Consider the following 22,984-nt stretch of genomic DNA (forward strand, 5'->3'; position numbering starts at 1 on the left):
ATTTAACCAGTTAAGTGCTTAACTAGCGCTTTCGTAATTGATTGGCACCTACTCATCAATGAAATTTAGTAAAAGTTATCACGAGTACTTAATTAACTGTGACGGATTTTTGAGATGAACTAGTAACACCTGGTTTAAACTGAAATAAGTTATGTGATTTGAATCTTACCGGCTCCCTTCTATTCCATGAAGGTGGTGCAGGAATTCGTAATCCGGTTGCGTCGAACGCTCCAGAGGTCTAAAAAACAGAATCGCAATTTAGATTTTCAGATAGTACAATTAAGAAGGTCAACATTGTTAGCTACTTTGCAACACGAGAAAGCGTCCAAGTTTAGTCTGTAAGCTTACTAATTTTATCTCTACATTCACCCACCGAGTGCAATGAATTCATTTCTCCAGTTGTTTTCGCTACGCTGTTTCCATCCGAAAAATGGGCCTAGCGGGGAACAAAAATAACAAAAAAATTATTATTTACCAGGGTTCGAACAAAACTCCCTCTCAATCATCTGATTATGGTACTCAATTTTAATGGCTTATTTACGTAGTCTGTTTCCCTAGCTGGGTATTTTAGCACAGAACAATTTCGGTACCAGAGCTCTTAAGTCGCTAGTGGTGTTTGATTTATAAAGAAGCTGTAGAATTTCGCTGGTGTTAAAATGATTTCATTCAAAATTAGCAATGATAGCAGACAGCTTTGCATTTACTTCGATGAGTATTAAGTATTTAAGCACTGAAATGTTGTTATAACCGGCGCTTTCGTAATCTGTGCGCAATTGTTTAAAGTGCTAAGAACTGAAATGAAACAAATACGGTATGTGATTTTTATCTTACCGGCCTCAGGCGAAGTACCGGACTTTGTAATCCGATTGCGTGAAGTGCCCGAGGTCTAAAAAAGAAACAGAAAAATCGAAATTTAGAGTTTCAAATAATACAATTAAAAAGGCAACATTTAAGGCTCGAGTCTGGCTTTGCAAGACAACAAAGCTTCCTTGATTAGTTTGTAGCTTATTTTAAGACTACATTTACCTAGCAAGTGCCGCCGGAATTCTTTCCTCCAGATTGTATTGCTGCCTTACGCTGTTCGCATCCGGAAAATAGGTCTAGCAGAAAAAAAGATAACAAAAACACTAATTACTAACTGGAATTTGATAAACGTTAAGCACAACTCAACTAAGTGTTAAACTACTCTACTAAACTCCCCCTTAATTATGGAACTACATTTCAATATTTCATCGTCACTCAGATTTCCCATTTTACGCTTGAAATCTTAGCGGTAAAAAAATAGATTTCGAATGCTTGTATTATGGCCTTACTCTAGTTCATTGTATATTATTTCTATCTTGTTAAGCCCTCTTACTTTGTGCTGTTGACTGTTTGACGGCCTTGTTAGTAAGCACTCCAGGGGTGAAGAAATATCATTTTTAACAGTCTTCCATCACTGAATCGCTCTTTTTTAGTGTTAGCTGCGGAAGAGTGTTCTAAGGAAACCAAATTGCGTATCAGGAAGTGTTCCAAGTAAATTCTAGTTTATCCACAATTTCACATTGCAAAAACATGCCAAATAAACGAAGTTAAAATAAATAGCTCACAGGAAGGGGCGAGGCTTTTGTGGAGGAAAAATATGGCTTTTCTTTGTCAGCAAGAAAGCAACACGAGCAACCCGGCGTTGACGACTTGAACAGTTGTTCTAGTCGGTAAAAGATGTTGTTTACCTATTTTATGGTTCAAAATCAACTCACTTTTTCTCGACGACTATGGTAAAGCCGAGCTCCTTCTTCGCTTGAGATTCAGAAGATAATGAGGGCAAAGGAGCTTCTTGCTGGTACAAATCACCCAGTGTTATCTAGCGCGTTCATCAATGAAGCGACCACAATGTGCTCTGTGTCTTAAAACCTGAAGCCAGCTTTGACTACTGAACTGAAAGCTTTGAGAAAAAAGGAAGAAATCTGTGAGATAACGTCATGGCACTTCACATCGCATCTTCCATTTCTCTTGTGGATACAAACTAGGAACAGATCAGAGCATACACCAAACAGCCATTGTTACTTTTTTGAAACAATGGGGTGTTTACTGAAGGACATATCCAATTCCTTTCAACAAGGCGATTTAAAGAAGGGACGGATTGAACAGAAGAACCTTGAAACACATTGGGTAGAAGTGATAAACCGTAGTTTAAAAACTTTCCCGAAGCCTGTTGTATAGTGTTATTTTATTGAATCTTTCTGAAAGGTATAGCATTCACTACCAGACAAGAAATTATCAATGCATACTTTTAAAGAGAGATACTATCTTCAGGAATGGAATGATCGAAAAGCTTTCGATCTGAGAACCATGCTTTTAAAGAGTCACGTTCATTCTCAAATGACGCGCTCATAAGGATCAACATTGACAGCTGTATTTACTGTGTACCGATAAGGTTAGTACAGCGTGATACTTAATATATTGCGTAAAATTAGTTGAAGATACCAAGAGATTTTATCACATGACCGGTAACTAATCTCCGTGATCTAAAAAGTCATTAAAAATAGACTGTTTTCACAACAGATTCAGTTCACAGTCAGTCAGTCAATAGATCCATCAAATTATGCATCAAGCAAGTAGTAAACAGCAAACGAGTGCTTACTTTTACTGGAAAAAAGGAAGTCGTCGGTGGACATCTTGTCTTGCAATCATTCACATGCAGACTTGGACACCAACATGGAGAAAAAATGCCTCGGGGAGGATATAGGCTGGATGTCAGACCGCAGTAAGGACAAATATGGACCATCCTAGAGCCCAGAGAGAAAGAGAGAAAGAGAGAGAGAACAAGAATTTATTGATTAAATATCCTAGCTCATTAAAAATTACACACAGTCATTCCACCCAAGTAAAACAATGTCTCAACCAGGCTGACTCTATGTACCTGTCGACATTGGCGTCCGTTTCGTATAAAATGCATCCTCAAATTCTCCTCAAACCAAAGCTCAACAAAAAAACTATTTCTCCAAGCCCACTACCAGTTTTCTATCAACATTCAAATCAAGTAATATTCACTTTTTCAGTGACTTGAAAATTAAGGCTTCAAGCACTGATGGCATGTACAACAAAAGGCAAGTCTGGATATTTCATCATGCACCCCCTATTAAAGAGGGATTCAAGATTCACTTCTCAACTTTCTATGAAGAGTTCAAATGAGAATAAATTCACTGAGAATAAACTAAGATCCTATTAAGAGGCATCCAAGAGTCACTTCTCAACTTTCTTAAGAGTTCAAATGAGAATAAATTCACTCCTTAATAAGCTGTCTGACTGCAGTTGGCATGAAATAAGGTCTGATTAACTAAGAAATTCTCCAGACATCTATCACACGCGCTGACTTGAAAATTAAGGCTTCAAACCCGCATGGCATGTACAATAAAAGGCATGTCTGGAGGTTTGATCGTGCACCCCGGGCCCTATTAAAAAAGAGGCATCCCAGATTCACTTCTCAACTTTCTATGAAGAGTTCAAATGAGAATAAATTCACTGAGAATAAACTAAGATCCTATTAAGAGGCATCCAAGAGTCACTTCTCAACTTTCTTAAGAGTTCAAATGAGAATAAATTCACTCCTTAATAAGCTGTCTGACTGCAGTTGGCATGAAATAAGGTCTGATTAACTAAGAAATTCTCCAGACATCTATCACACGCGCTGACTTGAAAATTAAGGCTTCAAACCCGCATGGCATGTACAATAAAAGGCATGTCTGGAGGTTTGATCGTGCACCCCGGGCCCTATTAAAAAAGAGGCATCCCAGATTCACTTCTCAACTTTCTATGAAGAGTTCAAATGAGAATAAATTCACTGAGAATAAACTAAGATCCTATTAAGAGGCATCCAAGAGTCACTTCTCAACTTTCTTAAGAGTTCAAATGAGAATAAATTCACTCCTTAATAAGCTGTCTGACTGCAGTTGGCATGAAATAAGGTCTGATTAACTAAGAAATTCTCCAGACATCTATCACACGCGCTGACTTGAAAATTAAGGCTTCAAACCCGCATGGCATGTACAATAAAAGGCATGTCTGGAGGTTTGATCGTGCACCCCGGGCCCTATTAAAAAAGAGGCATCCCAGATTCACTTCTCAACTTTCTATGAAGAGTTCAAATGAGAATAAATTCACTGAGAATAAACTAAGATCCTATTAAGAGGCATCCAAGAGTCACTTCTCAACTTTCTTAAGAGTTCAAATGAGAATAAATTCACTCCTTAATAAGCTGTCTGACTGCAGTTGGCATGAAATAAGGTCTGATTAACTAAGAAATTCTCCAGACATCTATCACACGCGCTGACTTGAAAATTAAGGCTTCAAACCCGCATGGCATGTACAATAAAAGGCATGTCTGGAGGTTTGATCGTGCACCCCGGGCCCTATTAAAAAAGAGGCATCCCAGATTCACTTCTCAACTTTCTATGAAGAGTTCAAATGAGAATAAATTCACTGAGAATAAACTAAGATCCTATTAAGAGGCATCCAAGAGTCACTTCTCAACTTTCTTAAGAGTTCAAATGAGAATAAATTCACTCCTTAATAAGCTGTCTGACTGCAGTTGGCATGAAATAAGGTCTGATTAACTAAGAAATTCTCCAGACATCTATCACACGCGCTGACTTGAAAATTAAGGCTTCAAACCCGCATGGCATGTACAATAAAAGGCATGTCTGGAGGTTTGATCGTGCACCCCGGGCCCTATTAAAAAAGAGGCATCCCAGATTCACTTCTCAACTTTCTATGAAGAGTTCAAATGAGAATAAATTCACTGAGAATAAACTAAGATCCTATTAAGAGGCATCCAAGAGTCACTTCTCAACTTTCTTAAGAGTTCAAATGAGAATAAATTCACTCCTTAATAAGCTGTCTGACTGCAGTTGGCATGAAATAAGGTCTGATTAACTAAGAAATTCTCCAGACATCTATCACACGCGCTGACTTGAAAATTAAGGCTTCAAACCCGCATGGCATGTACAATAAAAGGCATGTCTGGAGGTTTGATCGTGCACCCCGGGCCCTATTAAAAAAGAGGCATCCCAGATTCACTTCTCAACTTTCTATGAAGAGTTCAAATGAGAATAAATTCACTGAGAATAAACTAAGATCCTATTAAGAGGCATCCAAGAGTCACTTCTCAACTTTCTTAAGAGTTCAAATGAGAATAAATTCACTCCTTAATAAGCTGTCTGACTGCAGTTGGCATGAAATAAGGTCTGATTAACTAAGAAATTCTCCAGACATCTATCACACGCGCTGACTTGAAAATTAAGGCTTCAAACCCGCATGGCATGTACAATAAAAGGCATGTCTGGAGGTTTGATCGTGCACCCCGGGCCCTATTAAAAAAGAGGCATCCCAGATTCACTTCTCAACTTTCTATGAAGAGTTCAAATGAGAATAAATTCACTGAGAATAAACTAAGATCCTATTAAGAGGCATCCAAGAGTCACTTCTCAACTTTCTTAAGAGTTCAAATGAGAATAAATTCACTCCTTAATAAGCTGTCTGACTGCAGTTGGCATGAAATAAGGTCTGATTAACTAAGAAATTCTCCAGACATCTATCACACGCGCTGACTTGAAAATTAAGGCTTCAAACCCGCATGGCATGTACAATAAAAGGCATGTCTGGAGGTTTGATCGTGCACCCCGGGCCCTATTAAAAAAGAGGCATCCCAGATTCACTTCTCAACTTTCTATGAAGAGTTCAAATGAGAATAAATTCACTGAGAATAAACTAAGATCCTATTAAGAGGCATCCAAGAGTCACTTCTCAACTTTCTTAAGAGTTCAAATGAGAATAAATTCACTCCTTAATAAGCTGTCTGACTGCAGTTGGCATGAAATAAGGTCTGATTAACTAAGAAATTCTCCAGACATCTATCACACGCGCTGACTTGAAAATTAAGGCTTCAAACCCGCATGGCATGTACCATAAAAGGCATGTCTGGAGGTTTGATCGTGCACCCCGGGCCCTATTAAAAAAGAGGCATCCCAGATTCACTTCTCAACTTTCTATGAAGAGTTCAAATGAGAATAAATTCACTGAGAATAAACTAAGATCCTATTAAGAGGCATCCAAGAGTCACTTCTCAACTTTCTTAAGAGTTCAAATGAGAATAAATTCACTCCTTAATAAGCTGTCTGACTGCAGTTGGCATGAAATAAGGTCTGATTAACTAAGAAATTCTCCAGACATCTATCACACGCGCTGACTTGAAAATTAAGGCTTCAAACCCGCATGGCATGTACAATAAAAGGCATGTCTGGAGGTTTGATCGTGCACCCCGGGCCCTATTAAAAAAGAGGCATCCCAGATTCACTTCTCAACTTTCTATGAAGAGTTCAAATGAGAATAAATTCACTGAGAATAAACTAAGATCCTATTAAGAGGCATCCAAGAGTCACTTCTCAACTTTCTTAAGAGTTCAAATGAGAATAAATTCACTCCTTAATAAGCTGTCTGACTGCAGTTGGCATGAAATAAGGTCTGATTAACTAAGAAATTCTCCAGACATCTATCACACGCGCTGACTTGAAAATTAAGGCTTCAAACCCGCATGGCATGTACAATAAAAGGCATGTCTGGAGGTTTGATCGTGCACCCCGGGCCCTATTAAAAAAGAGGCATCCCAGATTCACTTCTCAACTTTCTATGAAGAGTTCAAATGAGAATAAATTCACTGAGAATAAACTAAGATCCTATTAAGAGGCATCCAAGAGTCACTTCTCAACTTTCTTAAGAGTTCAAATGAGAATAAATTCACTCCTTAATAAGCTGTCTGACTGCAGTTGGCATGAAATAAGGTCTGATTAACTAAGAAATTCTCCAGACATCTATCACACGCGCTGACTTGAAAATTAAGGCTTCAAACCCGCATGGCATGTACAATAAAAGGCATGTCTGGAGGTTTGATCGTGCACCCCGGGCCCTATTAAAAAAGAGGCATCCCAGATTCACTTCTCAACTTTCTATGAAGAGTTCAAATGAGAATAAATTCACTGAGAATAAACTAAGATCCTATTAAGAGGCATCCAAGAGTCACTTCTCAACTTTCTTAAGAGTTCAAATGAGAATAAATTCACTCCTTAATAAGCTGTCTGACTGCAGTTGGCATGAAATAAGGTCTGATTAACTAAGAAATTCTCCAGACATCTATCACACGCGCTGACTTGAAAATTAAGGCTTCAAACCCGCATGGCATGTACAATAAAAGGCATGTCTGGAGGTTTGATCGTGCACCCCGGGCCCTATTAAAAAAGAGGCATCCCAGATTCACTTCTCAACTTTCTATGAAGAGTTCAAATGAGAATAAATTCACTGAGAATAAACTAAGATCCTATTAAGAGGCATCCAAGAGTCACTTCTCAACTTTCTTAAGAGTTCAAATGAGAATAAATTCACTCCTTAATAAGCTGTCTGACTGCAGTTGGCATGAAATAAGGTCTGATTAACTAAGAAATTCTCCAGACATCTATCACACGCGCTGACTTGAAAATTAAGGCTTCAAACCCGCATGGCATGTACAATAAAAGGCATGTCTGGAGGTTTGATCGTGCACCCCGGGCCCTATTAAAAAAGAGGCATCCCAGATTCACTTCTCAACTTTCTATGAAGAGTTCAAATGAGAATAAATTCACTGAGAATAAACTAAGATCCTATTAAGAGGCATCCAAGAGTCACTTCTCAACTTTCTTAAGAGTTCAAATGAGAATAAATTCACTCCTTAATAAGCTGTCTGACTGCAGTTGGCATGAAATAAGGTCTGATTAACTAAGAAATTCTCCAGACATCTATCACACGCGCTGACTTGAAAATTAAGGCTTCAAACCCGCATGGCATGTACAATAAAAGGCATGTCTGGAGGTTTGATCGTGCACCCCGGGCCCTATTAAAAAAGAGGCATCCCAGATTCACTTCTCAACTTTCTATGAAGAGTTCAAATGAGAATAAATTCACTGAGAATAAACTAAGATCCTATTAAGAGGCATCCAAGAGTCACTTCTCAACTTTCTTAAGAGTTCAAACTGAGAATAAATTCACTCCTTAATAAGCTGTCTGACTGCAGTTGGCATGAAATAAGGTCTGATTAACTAAGAAATTCTCCAGACATCTATCACACGCGCTGACTTGAAAATTAAGGCTTCAAACCCGCATGGCATGTACAATAAAAGGCATGTCTGGAGGTTTGATCGTGCACCCCGGGCCCTATTAAAAAAGAGGCATCCCAGATTCACTTCTCAACTTTCTATGAAGAGTTCAAATGAGAATAAATTCACTGAGAATAAACTAAGATCCTATTAAGAGGCATCCAAGAGTCACTTCTCAACTTTCTTAAGAGTTCAAAATGAGAATAAATTCACTCCTTAATAAGCTGTCTGACTGCAGTTGGCATGAAATAAGGTCTGATTAACTAAGAAATTCTCCAGACATCTATCACACGCGCTGACTTGAAAATTAAGGCTTCAAACCCGCATGGCATGTACAATAAAAGGCATGTCTGGAGGTTTGATCGTGCACCCCGGGCCCTATTAAAAAAGAGGCATCCCAGATTCACTTCTCAACTTTCTATGAAGAGTTCAAATGAGAATAAATTCACTGAGAATAAACTAAGATCCTATTAAGAGGCATCCAAGAGTCACTTCTCAACTTTCTTAAGAGTTCAAATGAGAATAAATTCACTCCTTAATAAGCTGTCTGACTGCAGTTGGCATGAAATAAGGTCTGATTAACTAAGAAATTCTCCAGACATCTATCACACGCGCTGACTTGAAAATTAAGGCTTCAAACCCGCATGGCATGTACAATAAAAGGCATGTCTGGAGGTTTGATCGTGCACCCCGGGCCCTATTAAAAAAGAGGCATCCCAGATTCACTTCTCAACTTTCTATGAAGAGTTCAAATGAGAATAAATTCACTGAGAATAAACTAAGATCCTATTAAGAGGCATCCAAGAGTCACTTCTCAACTTTCTTAAGAGTTCAAATGAGAATAAATTCACTCCTTAATAAGCTGTCTGACTGCAGTTGGCATGAAATAAGGTCTGATTAACTAAGAAATTCTCCAGACATCTATCACACGCGCTGACTTGAAAATTAAGGCTTCAAACCCGCATGGCATGTACAATAAAAGGCATGTCTGGAGGTTTGATCGTGCACCCCGGGCCCTATTAAAAAAGAGGCATCCCAGATTCACTTCTCAACTTTCTATGAAGAGTTCAAATGAGAATAAATTCACTGAGAATAAACTAAGATCCTATTAAGAGGCATCCAAGAGTCACTTCTCAACTTTCTTAAGAGTTCAAATGAGAATAAATTCACTCCTTAATAAGCTGTCTGACTGCAGTTGGCATGAAATAAGGTCTGATTAACTAAGAAATTCTCCAGACATCTATCACACGCGCTGACTTGAAAATTAAGGCTTCAAACCCGCATGGCATGTACAATAAAAGGCATGTCTGGAGGTTTGATCGTGCACCCCGGGCCCTATTAAAAAAGAGGCATCCCAGATTCACTTCTCAACTTTCTATGAAGAGTTCAAATGAGAATAAATTCACTGAGAATAAACTAAGATCCTATTAAGAGGCATCCAAGAGTCACTTCTCAACTTTCTTAAGAGTTCAAATGAGAATAAATTCACTCCTTAATAAGCTGTCTGACTGCAGTTGGCATGAAATAAGGTCTGATTAACTAAGAAATTCTCCAGACATCTATCACACGCGCTGACTTGAAAATTAAGGCTTCAAACCCGCATGGCATGTACAATAAAAGGCATGTCTGGAGGTTTGATCGTGCCCCGGGCCCTATTAAAAAAGAGGCATCCCAGATTCACTTCTCAACTTTCTATGAAGAGTTCAAATGAGAATAAATTCACTGAGAATAAACTAAGATCCTATTAAGAGGCATCCAAGAGTCACTTCTCAACTTTCTTAAGAGTTCAAATGAGAATAAATTCACTCCTTAATAAGCTGTCTGACTGCAGTTGGCATGAAATAAGGTCTGATTAACTAAGAAATTCTCCAGACATCTATCACACGCGCTGACTTGAAAATTAAGGCTTCAAACCCGCATGGCATGTACAATAAAAGGCATGTCTGGAGGTTTGATCCTGCACCCCGGGCCCTATTAAAAAAGAGGCATCCCAGATTCACTTCTCAACTTTCTATGAAGAGTTCAAATGAGAATAAATTCACTGAGAATAAACTAAGATCCTATTAAGAGGCATCCAAGAGTCACTTCTCAACTTTCTTAAGAGTTCAAATGAGAATAAATTCACTCCTTAATAAGCTGTCTGACTGCAGTTGGCATGAAATAAGGTCTGATTAACTAAGAAATTCTCCAGACATCTATCACACGCGCTGACTTGAAAATTAAGGCTTCAAACCCGCATGGCATGTACAATAAAAGGCATGTCTGGAGGTTTGATCGTGCACCCCGGGCCCTATTAAAAAAGAGGCATCCCAGATTCACTTCTCAACTTTCTATGAAGAGTTCAAATGAGAATAAATTCACTGAGAATAAACTAAGATCCTATTAAGAGGCATCCAAGAGTCACTTCTCAACTTTCTTAAGAGTTCAAATGAGAATAAATTCACTCCTTAATAAGCTGTCTGACTGCAGTTGGCATGAAATAAGGTCTGATTAACTAAGAAATTCTCCAGACATCTATCACACGCACTGACTTGAAAATTAAGGCTTCAAACCCGCATGGCATGTACAATAAAAGGCATGTCTGGAGGTTTGATCGTGCACCCCGGGCCCTATTAAAAAAGAGGCATCCCAGATTCACTTCTCAACTTTCTATGAAGAGTTCAAATGAGAATAAATTCACTGAGAATAAACTAAGATCCTATTAAGAGGCATCCAAGAGTCACTTCTCAACTTTCTTAAGAGTTCAAATGAGAATAAATTCACTCCTTAATAAGCTGTCTGACTGCAGTTGGCATGAAATAAGGTCTGATTAACTAAGAAATTCTCCAGACATCTATCACACGCGCTGACTTGAAAATTAAGGCTTCAAACCCGCATGGCATGTACAATAAAAGGCATGTCTGGAGGTTTGATCGTGCACCCCGGGCCCTATTAAAAAAGAGGCATCCCAGATTCACTTCTCAACTTTCTATGAAGAGTTCAAATGAGAATAAATTCACTGAGAATAAACTAAGATCCTATTAAGAGGCATCCAAGAGTCACTTCTCAACTTTCTTAAGAGTTCAAATGAGAATAAATTCACTCCTTAATAAGCTGTCTGACTGCAGTTGGCATGAAATAAGGTCTGATTAACTAAGAAATTCTCCAGACATCTATCACACGCGCTGACTTGAAAATTAAGGCTTCAAACCCGCATGGCATGTACAATAAAAGGCATGTCTGGAGGTTTGATCGTGCACCCCGGGCCCTATTAAAAAAGAGGCATCCCAGATTCACTTCTCAACTTTCTATGAAGAGTTCAAATGAGAATAAATTCACTGAGAATAAACTAAGATCCTATTAAGAGGCATCCAAGAGTCACTTCTCAACTTTCTTAAGAGTTCAAATGAGAATAAATTCACTCCTTAATAAGCTGTCTGACTGCAGTTGGCATGAAATAAGGTCTGATTAACTAAGAAATTCTCCAGACATCTATCACACGCGCTGACTTGAAAATTAAGGCTTCAAACCCGCATGGCATGTACAATAAAAGGCATGTCTGGAGGTTTGATCGTGCACCCCGGGCCCTATTAAAAAAGAGGCATCCCAGATTCACTTCTCAACTTTCTATGAAGAGTTCAAATGAGAATAAATTCACTGAGAATAAACTAAGATCCTATTAAGAGGCATCCAAGAGTCACTTCTCAACTTTCTTAAGAGTTCAAATGAGAATAAATTCACTCCTTAATAAGCTGTCTGACTGCAGTTGGCATGAAATAAGGTCTGATTAACTAAGAAATTCTCCAGACATCTATCACACGCGCTGACTTGAAAATTAAGGCTTCAAACCCGCATGGCATGTACAATAAAAGGCATGTCTGGAGGTTTGATCGTGCACCCCGGGCCCTATTAAAAAAGAGGCATCCCAGATTCACTTCTCAACTTTCTATGAAGAGTTCAAATGAGAATAAATTCACTGAGAATAAACTAAGATCCTATTAAGAGGCATCCAAGAGTCACTTCTCAACTTTCTTAAGAGTTCAAATGAGAATAAATTCACTCCTTAATAAGCTGTCTGACTGCAGTTGGCATGAAATAAGGTCTGATTAACTAAGAAATTCTCCAGACATCTATCACACGCGCTGACTTGAAAATTAAGGCTTCAAACCCGCATGGCATGTACAATAAAAGGCATGTCTGGAGGTTTGATCGTGCACCCCGGGCCCTATTAAAAAAGAGGCATCCCAGATTCACTTCTCAACTTTCTATGAAGAGTTCAAATGAGAATAAATTCACTGAGAATAAACTAAGATCCTATTAAGAGGCATCCAAGAGTCACTTCTCAACTTTCTTAAGAGTTCAAATGAGAATAAATTCACTCCTTAATAAGCTGTCTGACTGCAGTTGGCATGAAATAAGGTCTGATTAACTAAGAAATTCTCCAGACATCTATCACACGCACTGACTTGAAAATTAAGGCTTCAAACCCGCATGGCATGTACAATAAAAGGCATGTCTGGAGGTTTGATCGTGCACCCCGGGCCCTATTAAAAAAGAGGCATCCCAGATTCACTTCTCAACTTTCTATGAAGAGTTCAAATGAGAATAAATTCACTGAGAATAAACTAAGATCCTATTAAGAGGCATCCAAGAGTCACTTCTCAACTTTCTTAAGAGTTCAAATGAGAATAAATTCACTCCTTAATAAGCTGTCTGACTGCAGTTGGCATGAAATAAGGTCTGATTAACTAAGAAATTCTCCAGACATCTATCACACGCGCTGACTTGAAAATTAAGGCTTCAAACCCGCATGGCATGTACAATAAAAGGCATGTCTGGAGGTTTGATCGTGCACCCCGGGCCCTATTAAAAAAGAGGCATCCCAGATTCACTTCTCAACTTTCTATGAAGAGTTCAAATGAGAATAAATTCACTGAGAATAAACTAAGATCCTATTAAGAGGCATCCAAGAGTCACTTCTCAACTTTCTTAAGAGTTCAAATGAGAATAAATTCACTCCTTAATAAGCTGTCTGACTGCAGTTGGCATGAAATAAGGTCTGATTAACTAAGAAATTCTCAAGACATCTAGTGTGATTAATAATAATAATAATTAAAATAATAAAAAGGTTCTCATTGCACATTGAGAATGCTGAATGCTCTTACAATTGCATATGATTAAAAAGAATAAAAAAACCTAGTTAAAAGATGGAAATATGAAAATCTATGAGTAGGTTAAAAACTATTACTACTGCTATTGTTGATTAACTAAGAAATTCTCTGGACATACATTGCACGTGCCTTCTCATGGTTAGAATTGACGGACATGACTTTTTCAGCGACTTGGAAATTAATGGTTCAGTCTCTGAGCTGCTTGTTAGAGTGGAATTCGTTTTCCGAGATTAAGTTTTATTTTGGTCAATACTACAAGCTCATGTAGTTTAGTCAATCTGTGGAAGAGCCACGAGTGGAACCTAGAGTTGTGACTTGGAGTGTGTATAGTGTTGTAACTAAGTTAACAACTGCAGATTTATAGACAATTAATCAATCAATCAGCCTTTATTATAAAACAATAGTTTTTAAAGGTACAAAGCTAGTGGGTCATTTACGAAAGTAAGGAAGGAACTTTATTTTACCAGGGTAGCCCATTCAGCAATGAGGCTGGCATCCATAAGGACCCTGGGGAATAAAGATATGTACAGTGATCAGCTCTCATTATGGATGAAAGGATGAAAGGATCTGTTAGGATTTTGTTTGAAACCTAAAATATATACAATAAGTATATTAATTAACTGATAAGAATTACCAGCTTGAAAAGTTCATGCTTAGTATAATTTTTAACACCCACAAATCAGTATGAAAGTGACAAAGGTATGTGGGTATGAAAGACAAGTGACAAAGTTACCTTTCGGTCGGTAAGAATCTTTAGTTTGCTATGAAATAATACTGAATAAAAACTGGTATAAACTGCACATCAGAGTAATTTCGAAGATTTCAGTTGACCAAGTTGTTAGAATGTTTTGATGTGCTACACTACACCATCACTCAGTGTTCACAGAAAAAAAAGCAAGAGACCAAAATTATACTTAAAATTCGGGAAATAATAATATGGGGGCATAATGAATAATTCGAAACATCGCTATGCTAAAAGATATGTTTCTATACTTAATAAATGTTACGATCTCACCCGCAAATGTCAATATCGCTAAGATAAAAATTCGCTCTTTATATAAACGAAGATCTAGCTCGAATTTGACAATTGTATTAAAGCACAATGCCTAGAAATCGAGGTCCAGTACCACTCAACTTCCTTGGAGACGCCTGGACATGCCCTATGCATAACTAATGAGCAAATGAAACACGCTTGTGCTTCATTTGGGATTAATGTTTCTCAATAATTTTCATTGAAGTGTTGTGGTGTAATCTATAAATCTGTCTTTGGTGAGAAACACCAAAATAAAGTCCATCCATTGACCTAACAGCTTTGTTTGTTTTACGGTCAATTCTTACTGATGTGACGATAGCATTACCAAGTAAAAAAGTCGGATGAAAATTAAAAAACGTAACTGAAATAGCAATTATTACAAGGCTATTAAGAATACCTTTCTCATTGCGTGATTCAACGTAGATCGACCGTCCACTTCTCTGCGACTCAAGTCATTTCTCTTTGATAGCAAAAAGGGAAACTTAGCGTACTTAGGACACTCAAATATACTAGCCAGCTTCCGTACCGCACTTCAAAGAGCGAAAAACTTTTCGCAAATCTTCGTTACGTTCCGCCATGTTGCACGACTGTTGACCCCATGTGGTTTGATCACGTGATATGAAAGGACCATACGAATACATGCGAGTAACATACGAGAACATACGAGAACATACGAGTACATACGAGTAACGTACGAATACATACGAGTAACATATAGGTACATACGAGTAACATTCAAGAAATAGAAAACATGTACCGTGTTTCTGTCGAGTTATAGAAACACCAGAGGAAGTTTGGGAGAACGAGAAATGCTGTGGGAAGGCGAGCCGCAAGCGAGTGTTTCCACAGCTTTTTTGTCCCCTGGGTGTTGTGCTAGAATCATGAGTGGACAACTTCCGGAACTGAAACGGGGGTACTGGAACAAAGGTGTTCAAGACCGCGTTACCCCATTTCACAGGTTAAATGTAATTACTGTCCTGAAAAGTTTACAAAAATTGCTAATACAAATTGTCCTTTCAACACAATTTAATTCCTTGAACTCAGTAACCTTTACATTGCAGACAACAAAGATAAGATAACAATGCTAAAGCTATCTAATACTACGTCTTCTCTAAGTAAAAAACGTAGTGACCCTATGATCAACAGATGAATTCTTGTCGCTATCTAAAACCCATTTGCTTTAATAACAACGATAACAGATTTCCTGTGGCGCGTAGTTCAGAACGCGACAATTGTTAACAAAAGATAAGCGTTAAAATGACAATAAAAACCGAAATGGACCGTCTTAAAAAGACAGTCTCAGCCGACTCAATAATGAAAACCTTTTTGATTAATCTCCAGGCCGTGTTGAAAAACAAAATGTTGATCATTGGGCACATTTCTATAATTATGATGAGAACAAGAAAAGTTTAAAGAGCGATTTCTGTATGGCCTGGAAAAACACTGGCGGTTTTCCCGAGTTTTCGCAATCTGTTTCATTATAGACGGAGAGAACTATATTTGATTAACCAATAAGAAAGACCTCGCGCCGTTAACTCCGTTCACGAAACAAATCAAATTGCTTCGTTTTAGTTTATCTAGATCATACAGAAATCGTTCGAGCATCTCCGTCATCAGACTATAAGCACATATCAAACTCAAACGCGCTTGATTATAATAGCTATATAATGGATATACATGCCAGAAAGTCTATTAATAACAAAACTACGAAACGTTTAAAAGGACTCAGTACTAAAGTATTTAAACTTATATAAAGAAGCTAAGTTGCTTGATAATATATTGGAAAATATTCTAAAAAGTGTAAAAAAGAGTTGACAATTTAAAGCTCTTCATAATGAGCTCCTTATCTTCTCCACATTCTTCGATAGTCTGACCAACCAGGTGGAGGTACTAGGTTAGGCAAGAAATCCCATAATTCATCTGCTATTTGAGCAGGAGACTTAGCAACGAACGTTTCAAATTCTAACCGAAATAAGAAAACTCCCTCCGGAATGCACGAAGGTTCGAGTTCGCCCTTATTAATGGGATAAATTTCCTGTCTACAATGGGGGCATTTTCTTTTACTGGTACTCGCATGCTGAAAACATTTTAGCAAACAGCTCTCGTGCATAAAAACCTTGCAACAAGGAAGTCTACGAGAAGCCAGTGGCCCCGGAGTGTAACAAATCAAACACTTTGTTTGCAGAAAAGTTTGCAAACGTTGTTGATCTCTTTGGACATTTTTGCGCTTTTTACCCATTGCGGGTCTGAATTTTGTAGATTCACCTAAAAAACTCTAACTCAATATTTCTCTGCTCAGTGGCAGTAATGGCTTCTCAAAGAAACCAAAAGGTATCAGAATTAATATTCCGACAGGGTACCCTCTATAAATTGCCTATTGCAATGTACGTCCTCGGGTCTCTATCAGAAATTACCAATTATTAATTGCCTCTGAATCACAAACAAAACAAAGAAAATTTTGGACAGCAGAACTGTTTTCTGTATACATTCAGACGAGAATCAACAGAGTTTTCTAATTAAACGCCAACTGAGTTTAATTCCCTATTTCCTTAATTAGGTGCCCTAATAACAACCGCCTCTAAAATGTTAGTCGACTTAACGTTCAATGCCTTGGGCGATGTCAAGATCCAGTCGAAAAGGCGAAATTTGAAATTAATGTTCAGGACGCTAGTTTAAGGAAACGCAGTATTATAACTTAGAAAATCTCTTGGTTTCTCCCGACGATCCCAGGCAACCCTCGATTTGACACGACATTTCGTGGGTAAATGGAACATGCATGTTTTGACTTGGATTTTCAGAACAGCGAGAAATCCGTACACGGCTTATTTGACGCGAATGGCGTTCAATTCAGCGCCATATGCCAGTTTTTGACTTAAGTTTTTAGTGCAGCGAGCAATCCGTAAAGCTCATTTGACACGAATGGAGTTCCATTCAGTGCAAATGCAAGTTATTTCTGTTTTCATTAACGAGGTTTGAAAAAAAATTTAGGCAGCTAAATTTGAAAAAAAAGCATCACACAGATATAGCTATTGCTCGTTTTTATAACTTCAGATGTAACGGATAGAGTCAACGGAATCATGCTGTTATGTGTCAACATTGCTATAACGACTCTAAAAATGATTTGAAAACGTTTTTTTTAAATCATTTTTCTCTGAAAATGACTAGAAAATGATTTTCGATGCGATGTTAGACAGAAACAGCTGACTTCAGTTGTTGATAAATCTCTTTATTGGCACTCCGAAGCTCATAACTGCCTTCGTCTCGCTTATAAGTGACATCCAGTGGGTAGATGAGACTCGAAACCTTCTCCTCCCAGACCGAATGGCCAACCTGAAACTTGTAGTGGTTTGGCTTGCCTTCTATTTGCTTTAGCCACGCCAAGCGCACGCTCTGACCATCTGCGCTGTACTTTAAAACCTTAGCCAAGAATATCTCGGGCGATTTAGCTCGTGCATCAGCCGGTATAAGAGCGCATATTTCTCCAGGAGCGGGTAGATCACGTTCTTCCCCTGATGAATCATCCTCGACTTCGTCGTCAACATTGCAAGATGTACCTGGAACGTCGTCCACTATGGCGTTAACTGCTGATTGATTAAGGTAGTGCAATGCGCGTTTCGTTCTTTCCTGCTGACTTCTTTTGTCGTAGACCTGCATTTGAGTGCGCAAACTGTGCTTACAGACACGAGCTAAGCTTTCTGCCAGCTGTACATCGGAACTTTCTTTGCTAGACCTAAAGTTTTCCACCAATGCGTGTCGCATTTCGTTCATTGTGCAGTGAAAGCCGAGATTCTCCCGAAAGATTTTCGCCAAGTAACTGGAGAAAGATCCCGGTGATTTAAAAAATGAGCCTCGGTTGTTGACAAAAAAAAAGTCATGACTACAGCCCCGGGGTATGAGCTTTAGTCGCGACCGTTCGACGTAACGCTTAACATGAAAATCCACGAAATGAAATTCGCTCATTTCTATGACATTCGGGCCGTATCTTTTCACCGTTTTGTAACCTTTCTCGACGAGACGGGTGACTCCGTTTTTCGCAAACACCATAAAGTTCTCTCCGTTCGGTAGCTTCCCGACGATTTCATCAACTTCGTTCTCTGGGATATCTGTAACGATGCGAAGGGTTCTGAACTCTTTAGCACGGCCTGGATTTATCGCAAAAAGTAGCAATAGTGTGAAATTCATGTGCAGACGTGCTTTCTGTCGCACATCGAGTTCGTCTTCGAATTGTTGATGAAGGGAACGGGTTAATTCTTGAAATTGCGGCCAAAACAGCCTTCTCTTCTCAGGTTCTTTGGTGGATTCCAAAACAGCATGCTCTCTGAGGAGTTGGTTCTGAAGGGCGCGAAGATCACTAATGCTATCCACTGCGTCATAATTTCCGCGACTCTCGTTTGCATGCAGGAATTTCGCAACCTTTATGAAGGACATTACATAAAGGGCAGCAGTGTTGTTCTTAACTCGCCGGCTATGCTTTATGTGCTTGATAAAGGATTCCACGATATTCATATTTTCCACCAATTCCAATCGAATGTCTAGCTTCAACGTGCGCGAACAATAAGCCAAAAAGATCACTAACCGTTCCAAAGTTTTCGCCCACGTGACATCCGACAGTTTGGACTGTCTGCGCTTAAAATTCAAGTCTGATTGAAAGAATTCCTTCATTTCACTCACACGTTTAACGACGTCGGGGAAGCAATCTATATCTATATCTTTTTTATGAAACAGCTCGACAATGCCATAATCTTGTTCGCCAGCGCTTTCTTCGTCCGGTGAGGACTCGAAATTGGTATCGCTGTCCGAGGAATAACTTGACTCGGGTTCCGAGTCTGTCGAAATGTGCTCATCGACTATTTGTTCCTGTGATTCTGAAAACCCAGTCATTGGCTTTTCTACGGCTAAACTTCCCGGAGAAGAATTCAAGAGATTTTCTACTAAGAAATTGGTACTTAACCCATGTTTTATGGGAGGCATAGTGGACTCTACATTATCCCTTAAAAAAATGTCCCCTACGTTCTGATTTTGTCCTCCCCCGTGTGTGTAGTTAGTATCGCTACTATCACTAAGATTACTTAAGAAAGGTCCATACAGTTTTTTAGAGTTTTCCTTTCTTTCTTCGCGTGAATCGTGATAAGCTTCAAGAATGACAACGTCTCGTTTGGAAATCAGCGAGAGGAATTTGTAACAGGCCAAGTAAGGTCTAGCAGTTCTCAACTTGTTCTGAATTTCTTGAGGCGCCTTCAACAGCTTAAGACCAAGATTTCTCATGCGACTTTTAATCGTACTTTTAGGAATGTTAGGAAATAGTTTATCGCAGACCTCAACGAAGACGAAGTGAAGACTTCCATAGCATGATACTGGTTCGATTTTCCGCTGTTGGATTGGGATTATTTCTTCGGAAACAGAGTACTGACTTTGGAAAGTTACCTGTGGGGGGAAAGAGAGGTCTGTTAGTTTTTGGAAACCAAAATCCTACTTCATTCATCTGTGCGCCACAGAGTTGTGTACGCTATGCTCCACTCGCGCAAATGTGATATATTTCGGAGTTTTCACTAGCCCACAAGAAGGAAACTCAATACCCTTCAATATATTTTGATTTTGAAATAAATCACACTTGGTACCATTGGCGTTTGCTTTATGCAAAAACCGCATAATTCGCCCGATCAAAGAATGATTTCACTCAAAATTAGGCATGCAGTGACTGCGTTCCTTTGCATTTACTAAATGACCAGTTAAGTATTTAACCAGTTAAGTGCTTAACTAGCGCTTTCGTAATTGATTGGCACCTACTCATCAATGAAATTTAGTAAAAGTTATCACGAGTACTTAATTAACTGTGACGGATTTTTGAGATGAACTAGTAACACCTGGTTTAAACTGAAATAAGTTATGTGATTTGAATCTTACCGGCTCCCTTCTATTCCATGAAGGTGGTGCAGGAATTCGTAATCCGGTTGCGTCGAACGCTCCAGAGGTCTAAAAAACAGAATCGCAATTTAGATTTTCAGATAGTACAATTAAGAAGGTCAACATTGTTAGCTACTTTGCAACACGAGAAAGCGTCCAAGTTTAGTCTGTAAGCTTACTAATTTTATCTCTACATTCACCCACCGAGTGCAATGAATTCATTTCTCCAGTTGTTTTCGCTACGCTGTTTCCATCCGAAAAATGGGCCTAGCGGGGAACAAAAATAACAAAAAAATTATTATTTACCAGGGTTCGAACAAAACTCCCTCTCAATCATCTGATTATGGTACTCAATTTTAATGGCTTATTTACGTAGTCTGTTTCCCTAGCTGGGTATTTTAGCACAGAACAATTTCGGTACCAGAGCTCTTAAGTCGCTAGTGGTGTTTGATTTATAAAGAAGCTGTAGAATTTCGCTGGTGTTAAAATGATTTCATTCAAAATTAGCAATGATAGCAGACAGCTTTGCATTTACTTCGATGAGTATTAAGTATTTAAGCACTGAAATGTTGTTATAACCGGCGCTTTCGTAATCTGTGCGCAATTGTTTAAAGTGCTAAGAACTGAAATGAAACAAATACGGTATGTGATTTTTATCTTACCGGCCTCAGGCGAAGTACCGGAGTTTGTAATCCGATTGCGTGAAGTGCCCGAGGTCTAAAAAAGAAACAGAAAAATCGAAATTTAGAGTTTCAAATAATACAATTAAAAAAGGCAACATTTAAGGCTCGAGTCTGGCTTTGCAAGACAACAAAGCTTCCTTGATTAGTTTGTAGCTTATTTTAAGACTACATTTACCTAGCAAGTGCCGCCGGAATTCTTTCCTCCAGATTGTATTGCTGCCTTACGCTGTTCGCATCCGGAAAATAGGTCTAGCAGAAAAAAAGATAACAAAAACACTAATTACTAACTGGAATTTGATAAACGTTAAGCACAACTCAACTAAGTGTTAAACTACTCTACTAAACTCCCCCTTAATTATGGAACTACATTTCAATATTTCATCGTCACTCAGATTTCCCATTTTACGCTTGAAATCTTAGCGGTAAAAAAATAGATTTCGAATGCTTGTATTATGGCCTTACTCTAGTTCATTGTATATTATTTCTATCTTGTTAAGCCCTCTTACTTTGTGCTGTTGACTGTTTGACGGCCTTGTTAGTAAGCACTCCAGGGGTGAAGAAATATCATTTTTAACAGTCTTCCATCACTGAATCGCTCTTTTTTAGTGTTAGCTGCGGAAGAGTGTTCTAAGGAAACCAAATTGCGTATCAGGAAGTGTTCCAAGTAAATTCTAGTTTATCCACAATTTCACATTGCAAAAACATGCCAAATAAACGAAGTTAAAATAAATAGCTCACAGGAAGGGGCGAGGCTTTTGTGGAGGAAAAATATGGCTTTTCTTTGTCAGCAAGAAAGCAACACGAGCAACCCGGCGTTGACGACTTGAACAGTTGTTCTAGTCGGTAAAAGATGTTGTTTACCTATTTTATGGTTCAAAATCAACTCACTTTTTCTCGACGACTATGGTAAAGCCGAGCTCCTTCTTCGCTTGAGATTCAGAAGATAATGAGGGCAAAGGAGCTTCTTGCTGGTACAAATCACCCAGTGTTATCTAGCGCGTTCATCAATGAAGCGACCACAATGTGCTCTGTGTCTTAAAACCTGAAGCCAGCTTTGACTACTGAACTGAAAGCTTTGAGAAAAAAGGAAGAAATCTGTGAGATAACGTCATGGCACTTCACATCGCATCTTCCATTTCTCTTGTGGATACAAACTAGGAACAGATCAGAGCATACACCAAACAGCCATTGTTACTTTTTTGAAACAATGGGGTGTTTACTGAAGGACATATCCAATTCCTTTCAACAAGGCGATTTAAAGAAGGGACGGATTGAACAGAAGAACCTTGAAACACATTGGGTAGAAGTGATAAACCGTAGTTTAAAAACTTTCCCGAAGCCTGTTGTATAGTGTTATTTTATTGAATCTTTCTGAAAGGTATAGCATTCACTACCAGACAAGAAATTATCAATGCATACTTTTAAAGAGAGATACTATCTTCAGGAATGGAATGATCGAAAAGCTTTCGATCTGAGAACCATGCTTTTAAAGAGTCACGTTCATTCTCAAATGACGCGCTCATAAGGATCAACATTGACAGCTGTATTTACTGTGTACCGATAAGGTTAGTACAGCGTGATACTTAATATATTGCGTAAAATTAGTTGAAGATACCAAGAGATTTTATCACATGACCGGTAACTAATCTCCGTGATCTAAAAAGTCATTAAAAATAGACTGTTTTCACAACAGATTCAGTTCACAGTCAGTCAGTCAATAGATCCATCAAATTATGCATCAAGCAAGTAGTAAACAGCAAACGAGTGCTTACTTTTACTGGAAAAAAGGAAGTCGTCGGTGGACATCTTGTCTTGCAATCATTCACATGCAGACTTGGAAACCAACATGGAGAAAAAATGCCTCGGGGAGGATATAGGCTGGATGTCAGACCGCAGTAAGGACAAATATGGACCATCCTAGAGCCCAGAGAGAAAGAGAGAAAGAGAGAGAGAACAAGAATTTATTGATTAAATATCCTAGCTCATTAAAAATTACACACAGTCATTCCACCCAAGTAAAACAATGTCTCAACCAGGCTGACTCTATGTACC

General features: G+C 38.6%; 1 protein-coding gene across 5 annotated transcripts; it reads right to left on the minus strand.

Moving 5' to 3' along the window:
- Positions 1-953: 953 nt before the first annotated feature.
- Positions 954-22,769, minus strand: LOC145474247 (uncharacterized). 5 transcript variants are annotated; one of them, XM_081455123.1, is made up of 12 exons: positions 22,705-22,769; positions 21,821-22,005; positions 21,439-21,559; positions 21,108-21,181; positions 20,912-20,966; positions 20,454-20,516; positions 20,250-20,318; positions 14,743-19,769; positions 13,777-13,819; positions 2,624-2,768; positions 1,358-1,924; positions 954-1,100 (listed from the first exon to the last, which is right to left on the minus strand). In XM_081455123.1, the coding sequence occupies exons 6-8, from the start codon at positions 20,469-20,471 to the stop codon at positions 17,532-17,534; spliced, it is 2,325 nt and encodes a 774-aa protein (XP_081311249.1). In that variant the 5' UTR covers positions 20,472-20,516; positions 20,912-20,966; positions 21,108-21,181; positions 21,439-21,559; positions 21,821-22,005; positions 22,705-22,769; the 3' UTR covers positions 954-1,100; positions 1,358-1,924; positions 2,624-2,768; positions 13,777-13,819; positions 14,743-17,531. The 5 variants fall into 5 exon arrangements, with proteins under 5 accessions (XP_081311249.1, XP_081311248.1, XP_081311245.1 ...); XM_081455122.1 differs by having other exon boundaries at positions 1,358-1,478; positions 1,740-1,924; positions 21,439-22,005; XM_081455119.1 differs by having other exon boundaries at positions 21,439-22,005.
- Between the last annotated feature and the right edge of the window lie 215 nt (positions 22,770-22,984).

This window comes from Orbicella franksi, unplaced genomic scaffold (genome assembly GCF_964199315.1).
Source record: "Orbicella franksi unplaced genomic scaffold, jaOrbFran1.1 SCAFFOLD_48, whole genome shotgun sequence".
Classification (NCBI taxonomy): Eukaryota; Metazoa; Cnidaria; class Anthozoa; order Scleractinia; family Merulinidae; genus Orbicella; species Orbicella franksi.